Source organism: Muscardinus avellanarius (genome assembly GCF_963383645.1).
Source record: "Muscardinus avellanarius genome assembly, chromosome: 12".
NCBI classification, from domain to species: domain Eukaryota; kingdom Metazoa; phylum Chordata; class Mammalia; order Rodentia; family Gliridae; genus Muscardinus; species Muscardinus avellanarius.
In genome coordinates this window covers 11485812-11495384 of record NC_137798.1, presented here as the reverse complement: position 1 = coordinate 11495384, position 9573 = coordinate 11485812, and the positions used below count along the sequence as shown (strand labels likewise).

The following is a 9573-nucleotide window of genomic DNA, read 5'->3' as shown; positions in this document are numbered from 1 at the left end:
CTCTAGGCAGGATCTTAAGGGTAAACAAAGTTTCCTTAAACTGAACTACCTTACCTGAGTTAATAGCTTAACCTAAGTTAGTGATAGTGAGGGTCAGAGACCCTTTGTAATTGCTGCAGCTGGAATGCTTATCACAGCATCTGAGTACTGGCCAGTTTTTATTATTATTGAGCAGAGCCAAGGACGTTTATTTCCACGGACTCAATTTCTGATCTCACATCATCAGAGCAATTCGTGTAGAGAGTTAAAAGAATACCAAGAGAATAATAGTTATGAAGGATATCTAAAGTGGGGGATATTTTTTTTTTGCCAGAGACGATACCTCTTTCTCGGGGCTTTCTGCCGATAACTATGTGGAGTGGCGTCTTCAACACATAGATGCCGAGGCAGCAGGATGTCTTGGCATTTCCCCTTTCTTTATTTTTAGAATAAGGGCATAGGTTTCACTTTGAATGGTAGAGATAGAACGACAGATTAGGCGAAAGACAATTGGAAATATGAGAAGTATGAAAAATAAAATTGCTCCAATGACTGCAAAGCCAATTATATTATTTGTCCAATTGAAAGGATTAAGTTCTTTTAAACCTGTCAATAAAGAATCAGCCAAAGTTTGAATATTTTTCACATCCAGATGCGCTTTGCTCATAGTAGTGATTTCAGACCGTAAAAGCTGCAAATTATGTGTAATATCTGTATCCTTCCAAATACCTAACAGATGATTTCTAGTATTGTTCCAATCAAGCGAAGAATTGTATGGCATAGGGGTAACACAAATATACTTAAAACTGGCATGGCAGCGTGTGGACAATAAGATTTTTATATTCTGTATTTCCTGCCCCAGCCCGAGAACCGCTTGTTCCAGAGCATCGACTTTTGTTTCTAGTTTCCTATCAATAATCTCTTGCTGTGCTAAGGCTAGAGAGACATTCTTATTTAAGTCATTTACATAATTGGCAGTTTGTACTTCCTGAACTAAAGCCACTGTTGACATTGCTAATGAGGTTAAAATCATGATCAAAGCACTCACTCCTAAGATTAGAGTTGAGATAAAACGTTTTGGCCTCAGTAAATATTGCAGTTCTTTAAGTGTCTGTAAAGCTGGATTCTCAAACCAAGGATCATCCTTTAAATCCACTGGTAGCATTACGTATTGTGGTCTTTTAAGAATCATAATTACAGAGTACTGCTTATTTAAATCTGATGTTAAACAATTTGTAAATATACAATTTTTGCATGAAATATGATAAGATCTTCCAAATCTATTTATAGCTAAACTTTCAGGTTTACCAGCTAAGATTCCCATAGGATATTCTATGCATGTTTTGACTCCAATAGGAGTAGAAGTAGTTTCTTTAGGCTTCTTTAAAAGAATCATGTTTGAGGCCGCAAAGAGATGAAACAATTCAGGTTGAATGACTGTCTTATTGTAAATGGGAGAGTAGCTTATAAACACTGGTGCCACCCAGCCTGGAGTAAACCATCTCCGCAGTGGCTCCCCTAGAGTATGTAGCTGATAATTATTGAATTTTTTAGAATTATTCCTTAAGTACTGAGTATAATCATAAGATGGACTTGACACTGAGAAATCTAGAATTTGGTCTTGTGACTCACTGGGTATGAAAACGGCGGCCTTATTAAAGCTACATTGAAGCCATTTTGGTTTAGTATTAAAAGCATTCCAGAACTGATCTGGGTCTTTATACGTCTGCGCACAGTTGGGCAAGTGCGATTTCCTTTCCAAATATTTGTCATTAAAGTTATGATATCCTAACGTCATCATTTCCAGTTCCCAAATTAGACGCTTTGTCCGCTCCTTATTAGCATAATCAGGAGCATCAGTCAAAAATGTTCTATAATTTAAGGGAAGGCACCCTGCAGGCGACCTTCCTGACATGGTGACACAAATTGGAGTAGTATCAGACATTCCTTCATAATTTATTATTTCTGATACCAGTGGGATAGAATTATCCTCTACACCTCCTAAGATATAACTATTATTAGTTGTAACCTTTATAATATCACTGTCTCCCCATCCTACAGGATGTAGGATAGGAGGGTCAGGTATATAGGTCCAGTAGCTGACTCCTTCCACATTAGGTACCTGTAAATAAATTATTGTTAACATTGCTAAAAACATATTTTCCACTGTAACAACCTTTCCTGCCGAAATTACGGCTTCTTCTGCTCTCTTAGTGAGAGTCTGAAGTTGACCCCAGGTGGGGGGGATGTGCCTCCTTTGTAGCTCTTGCCTGTGTAGGGGAAAGTTTGAACTCTTTGAATGTCAGCATCATCCTCCTTTGCTGTCTCCTTCTCTCGCTGTCGCTCTCATCTGGAAAGGCTTTGTGAGCCAGTCTGGAATCCAGATGGGTGATTCTGCATTCTGTGGAAAAAACACACGCACATCCTTCTCCCCGAGGTTATCAGGCCTTTTCCAGGCCCCATGGAGGTCTTTTAAAGCACTTGTGGCTGTTTAGCCAAAAGACATTTCCTCCCAATGTCTCTGCATGGGAGTGTGATTTTGATAATATGCCAATCTTCCAAAATCAGGTACATGGGTTACATCCATCTGCCAAACCATTCGAGGCTTTAAGCCCCTTGGGTTGACTCCCATTTTCTGCACCTTATGAGTAAGTGGACATTGTTCACAGACTTTAACAATTTGTCTAGCCTGTTCTCTGGTAATACGAAACATTCTTTTTAGAGCTAAAGCATTTTGATGATGCAATGCATGGCTTCGTTGTGCCTGCTCTATGACATTATTTACTGAGATTTCCCTGGTAAGCAAATCAGCCATAGCGTTTCCATGAGCTAATGGCCCAGGTAAATTGGAATGTCCAGCAATATGTGATATAAAAATTTTATTTTTACGCCCTTGGATGATTTTTTGTAATTGTTCCAACAAGGTAATAATTTTTGAATGTCCAGACAATAAAGCTGTTTCTATAGCAGGAAATATTGAAACCACATACTTTGAATCTGTATACAAATTAATATTTTGTTTCCAATGTGTTAAAGCCAATATCACAGCATAAATTTCTGCTTGCTGAGCAGAAAACTTTGCATTATAATGAATTATGGGTGGGTGGTCTGGTGTATAGACCACAGACCTTCCATTTAAAGATCCATCAGTAAATATAGTAATAGCCTCATTTAAAGGTTCCACAGATATAGTGTTTGGAAAAATAAATTGTACTTCTCTGGCAAATTTTACTAAAGGGTGCTTTGGTAAATTGAATTTAATTTCTCCAAAATAATTTAATAAAACAATACCCCAATCATCATCATTCTGCAATAATGTTTCAAACTGTTGTTTAGTATATGGAATCACAATATTATGCATTTCTCTTCCAAACATTTCTCTTGATCTATTTCTGGCTTTAATAATTAATTGACTACACAACAAAACATAAGAAGCCACCATTCTTACTTGTGTATGAGGCAGATGTATCCATTCTAACACACCTTCCTGCCACAAACACCCCGTAGGAGTATAAGTGGTAGGGAATATCAAAAAATCCCATTGCTTTTCATAATTTATTTGCTTGACTTTAGCTTCCTGCAACCTCTCTTCTACCAAGGCCAATGCCTGTAACATTTCTGGAGTTAGTTTCCTTTTTGATTTAGGATTTGGGTCTCCATTAAGAGCTTCATACAAAACATGCAAATCACCTGTTGTGATTTTCAAGTAAGGTCTAACCCAATTTATATTCCCTAGCAATTTTTGCAAATCATTTAATGTTTTTATTTTATCCAATCTAATGTGCATCTTTTGAGACATTATGCACTCATCATATATTACTTTTCCTAAGTAATTTATAGGTCTATTTTGTTGAACTTTGTCAGGTGCTATCTGAAGGCCATACTTAGTCAAATGCTGAAGCAAATGCCTAAGAATTTCTTCTACTACTTCTTTTTTAGGATGAGCCAACAAAATGTCATCCATATAATGAATTATATAAGCATTTGAAAATTTTGTTCTAGTTTCTAAAATTGCCTTATCTACAAACTTTTGACACAAGGTAGGAGAATTTTTCATTCCTTGTGGTAGGACTTTCCACTGATATCTTTGCCAAGGCCTTTTAAAATTACTAGAGGGTATGCTAAACGCAAACCTCTGTGAATCTTTAGGATTCAACTTTATCGTAAAGAAGCAATCCTGTAGATCAATAACAGTTATGTGGTGCCCTCTAGGGACCGCTGCTGGTGATGGGAGTCCCGGTTGTAAGGCGCCCATATCACGCATTGTTTTATTTATAGCTCTCAAGTCTTGGAGCAGTCTCCATTTTCCTGATTTCTTTTTAATGACAAAGACTGGAGTATTCCAAGGACTATTCGATTCTTCCAAATGTCCTTTCTCTAATTGCTCTTGCACTAGTTGTTCTACAGCCTGTATTTTTTCTTGCGTTAGGGGCCACTGATTAATCCACACAGGCTCATCAGATATCCATGATATTGCTTCTGCGTACAAGTCATCAGCGGCCCCTATGAAAAATTTTGCTCCTCAAGGGAATCTATAGTTGTTAAATGCATTCCCATAGCCTCCATAATGTCTCTTCCCCATAATGAAAATGGGAGAGAAGCTATTATATAAGGTTGAAACACTCCCTCTCTGTCTTCACAATTCCACTTCAGCAGGGCTGAACTTTGCTTTACATTATTCGCTGATCCTAATCCTACCAAGGTAGAAGCCGTTTGCTTTACAGGCCAGGAAGAAGGCCAATCCCTAGCTGCTATGCAGGATCGGTCAGCACCTGTGTCTAGCAGGCCTTCAAATTCTCTGCCTTGGATTAATAATTTTTTAAGCGGCCTGTCATGGGTGATTTCCTGACACCAGGCCACAACATCAGTGGAGCCAAAGCCTTCCGTGCCTCTCTTCAACTTTAATACAGGATTTGGAGTGTTAACATATTTCATAAGCAACAATTGAGCTATTCGCTGGTTCTTATGTATTTGAATTGTTTCTTTTAAAGGTCTGACCATTATTTTAATTTCACCTTCATAATCTGCATCTATAACTCCTGGAAGCACTTCAAAATTTTTCTTATAATTAGAACTTCTACCTATTATAAGGCCAAAGGTCCCTGGAGGTAAAGGGCCTTTCACTAAGGTGTTTACTAGTTGCACTCCATCAATGTTTGATAAAATATAATCTCCTCCTGCAGCTAAATCTAATCCTGCGCTGTCAGGAGTGGCTCGAGGAATATTGAATATTGTTGGCCTTTTTTGTTCTGAATTATTGTTATACATCCCTCTTTCTTTTACGGGGCTGAGGGTGTGCCCCTCAGCTCGTTTTTTGATTTCTGCTCTAGAGGAGATCCGTCTTTATGAAACTTCGATTTACAGTCACTTTTCCAATGATATCCCTTTTTACAACGAGGACACAACCCTGGTGGTTTCTTAGCATTGCTATTATAAAATGTCTTATGAGTTACTTCACAGTTCTTACGCATGTGTCCTGGCTGGCCACACGAGAAACACGCTCCTTTTTCAGCTCGAGGAGTCCCCTTATGAATACGCTTTATAAATGAATCAAATGTTTTTCCCTGCATGGCAGCAGCGTACGCCATCCCCTGAATGACTGCCGGTGAGGCGTCTAAGCATGCCTTAATGTAATCTTGTATACTGCCTGTCTTTTTGATTGGTCGTATAAGTTCCTGACAATATTTGTTAGCATTTTCCCATGCCAATTGTTTGAGCAAAATGTCACTAGCCTCCGAGGGAGGCATCATCTTTTCCAGAACCTCCTGTAATCTAGCTACAAAATCTTCATACGGTTCATCCTGCTTTTGATGAATTCCTGCTAGCGCTGTAGGTTTGCCTTCCTTAGAAGGAAGCTTACTCCAGGCCTGCACAGCTATCTTTGAGATGTCTTGTAACACATCTTTAGGAATTTTCACTTGTGATCGGGGTGATGAATATTCATCTCTCCCCATAAACATGGCCATGGTGGGTTTAGTTGCCCTCCTTGGTGAACCTAATTGTACTTGAGCATTTGCTCGATCCTCATAATCTATTTTCCATAGGACATATTGTCCAGGGCTCAAGACTGCTTTTGCTGTTTGATGCCAATCAAAAGGTGTGAGCCACATATTTGCTAACATCTCTACTATCTGTAAGGTATACGGGGAAGTTGGTCCCATAGTTTTAACAGCTGTTTGTAATTCTTTCAAAGTTTTCAAAGTTAAGGGTTCCCAGTTAGCTTCCTGTTCATTAATGCGCATTACAGGAAAAGCAAAGGAACTGTCTCCTGTTTGTCTGGCCTCTTTCATAGCTCCCAGAAAACCTGGTTCAGGCAGAGATTTGTTTTGACAAATTGGCAAGGGAGGAGCTGAGGGAACTACAGGATAAATCCTTCCACCGGGATCATTCTCATGATCTCCGTTTGTCTCTTTGTTATCTGTCTCCCATGTCAGCTCTTCTGAGTCACAATCATCAGAATTTCTAATTTTTCTCTGTTCATTTCCTGAAGATTTATCTGAGCTACATCCTTGCTCATCCTGAGAGAGCTTTGTTAACGGCTCAGATTCATCTCTGCCATTCTCTGAAGGTGTCTCTTCTATAAGACACTCCAATTCTGATTTTTCACTCAGGATGTCTCTAATCTGAGACCACAAACTAAAAGCTTGTACAGGTACTCCATTAGGACCTTTTTGTTCATAATGTTTTCTTATATCTTTTCCCACCTTTTTCCAATCCCGTAAAGAAAGGCTGCCTTCCTCAGGGAACCAAGAGCTCACAGTTAAAATAAAATCATAAAATTCCATGAGATTTTTCTTTGGAACTTTGAGTCCTCGAGACTCAAGCATATGACTAAGCACTGACACAAAAAATTCCTTATTTTTAGATTGTGAATGCCCCATAATTTTTTCTCTAACTTTCTAGTCTTTTTCTACTCGTACTTAACCGATGTCCTTTATCGGCGAGTCTGCACCACTCTGACGAGGACCTATCCTTTTGCCTGAAATTTTTTAAAGAAATAAAGAGGAGAGATAGCTTACCTTTCTGGGTGAGACCTTAAAATCCGTGAGAATCCACGTTGGGGGCCACTTGTTGCCGACTAATCTCAGTTGGGTCCTTATTGTCAGCTCCCGGTCAAATCCTCAGAAAGATGGGGCAAAAGGCAGGTGATGTCCTGCAGAAACCTCTCTGCAGCAATTCCTTCCCCTCTATGAATTCCCTAAGTTTTTGGGTACGACGTTTGGGAAGGAATTTGAGGTGGACAAAGGCTTCTTGAACCAATGACACTTTATTACAAAAACTCCAAGAAATTTATACCCTTCACCAGTAAGGTTAATAATAAGAGAAAAGGGGGGTGAATGCAATCACTGTGAAATGATAATGAATGACATGTAAACAAAGGTAATAAAACTAGTCCTTCAGCTGGCTGTTGATCTTCGAGAGAGATTGACTTCTGACTCCTGATTCTTTTCCAAGGTCTTTGCAGATAAACAGTCCCAGGGGGCCACTTCCCAAAATAAACAAGCATGGCCAAGGCTTGGGGGTTTCTCGGGGAATCTTCTTTGGCTCTCTTGGAACTTTCCATCTTTTGGGCTCAGTTCATATAGCAAGTGTGGGGAGACGTGGTGATTCAGGTGGATGTGATAAAGTTTCTCCAGGTGTTGGCATTTTATCTCCTAAATCTGAAAGCTTAAGCAAACTCACAACACAGTTTTGCAGACAAAATACCACAAACAACACCACAAAGTTCTTGGTTTTAATTGTCCTTAACTGCTGAACACTCTTCTTTAGACAATAAGCCTATTAAAAGTCTAACCATCTTTAATAATCCATTTCTCTGTCACAAACCCTCTGCAACCTGCTTCTAACTTTCTAATTCCTTTCTTTCCCAGTTGGGACTTTCTCATGATAAGCTCTTCTTCATGCAAAAATGCTTTTCTTACTCTTACACAATATTTCCTTTCCTTCATACATATATATTTAGAACGTCTGTCCTTTATTTAGTCATATTCATTAACCATGCGGTCAGCCTCTCTGTCTTCAGGAATATTTACACTGGGCGTAAAAGTCACCAATCTTTCTCCTTGAGTCTATTGTATTTGGGCAACTAAGTTGTTTATCAACTAAATTGCTTCGAAGTCACACACAAAATTTTATCTCTTCTGTCTCTAGGCAGGATCTTAAGGGTAAACAAAGTTTCCTTAAACTGAACTACCTTACCTGAGTTAATAGCTTAACCTAAGTTAGTGATAGTGAGGGTCAGAGACCCTTTGTAATTGCTGCAGCTGGAATGCTTATCACAGCATCTGAGTACTGGCCAGTTTTTATTATTATTGAGCAGAGCCAAGGACGTTTATTTCCACGGACTCAATTTCTGATCTCACATCATCAGAGCAATTCGTGTAGAGAGTTAAAAGAATACCAAGAGAATAATAGTTATGAAGGATATCTAAAGTGGGGGATATTTTTTTTTGCCAGAGACGATACCTCTTTCTCGGGGCTTTCTGCCGATAACTATGTGGAGTGGCGTCTTCAACACATAGATGCCGAGGCAGCAGGATGTCTTGGCAGGTTTGGGATGGTTGGCCGCTGCCCAAGGGCTTGCGGACGATCCAATTTTCAGGCCCCTCTCGGCCACACTTGAAGCGTGGGCTGGTTGGCGTCCTGTTAGCAGGAAAGGCTGTTTCTGTCTGCCCTGGACAGTATTGCAATTGATATTTAGCCTGATCTCTGTTCATTTTTTTGGTTTTATTTCTATTATTAAACACCTTGAAGATTGTTTTGTTTTTGTTTTGGGAGGGTGTATTAGAAATGAAACCCAGGGGTTTCTGCCTTGATCTACATCCGCAGCTCTATTTTATTTCGGAAAAAAAAAGTCTCACTCGGTTTCCACCAGCCTTGCTAAGTTGCTGAGACTGGCCTCAAACCTTTAATCCTCCTGTCTCAGCCTTCCGTGTGATGGGATTACAGGCATGAGCCAACGCGCCAGCCTTTGAAGCGTGTTTTAATGATTGTTTTTGAGGGGGTTGCCAGCTATTTTAGAATTTTGGGATCTTTTTCTGAATATCAGGGGAAGATTTTTAAGTGAAGTGGGCATTTAGATAAAATTTTCTTGCTTTTTTTTTGTGGTCCTGGGGATGGAACCCAGGGGCATTCTACTTTCAAGCTACACTTACCCAGCCCTATTTTTATTCTTATTTTGAAACAGGGTCTCATTGAGTTGCAAAGTAGCTGAGGCTGTCTACAAATCGCCATCCTCCTGTCTCAGCCACCCGAATGCTGGGATTACAAGCGTGCGCCTCACACCCGGCTTGTCTTGCTTCTTACTTGGGGTCTAGGTCGTTGTATTTAAGCAGTGCCGCAGATGACTGATAAACGATGTAAGCTTTTGACCGGGCCCCTGTGTGTGCAGGTCTTCCGCATAGATGGCTGCGGAGGACCGCGTGTGGGCCCTCGGCTCTGGGGTGGTGGAGCAAGAGAGGACAGCGCACCCATCTTGATACGCGAGAGCCTAGGTGTGGAGCTTGTGTTGAAGTTCTTTAGCTATTGTGTGTGGGGGTCTAGAGAAAAGGAGCCTGGACATCTTTCACTTTGGGGAGATCAGAGAGGGAGAAG

General features: G+C 40.0%; 1 protein-coding gene across 1 annotated transcript; it reads right to left on the bottom strand.

Moving 5' to 3' along the window:
- Positions 1 to 5258: 5258 nt before the first annotated feature.
- On the bottom strand, positions 5259 to 6806 carry LOC308270867 (endogenous retrovirus group K member 21 Gag polyprotein-like; the record flags this gene model as incomplete). Its single annotated transcript, XM_080707024.1, has 1 exon — positions 5259 to 6806. The coding sequence occupies one exon, from the start codon at positions 6804 to 6806 to the stop codon at positions 5259 to 5261; it is 1548 nt and encodes a 515-aa protein (XP_080563150.1).
- Positions 6807 to 9573: the final 2767 nt, after the last annotated feature.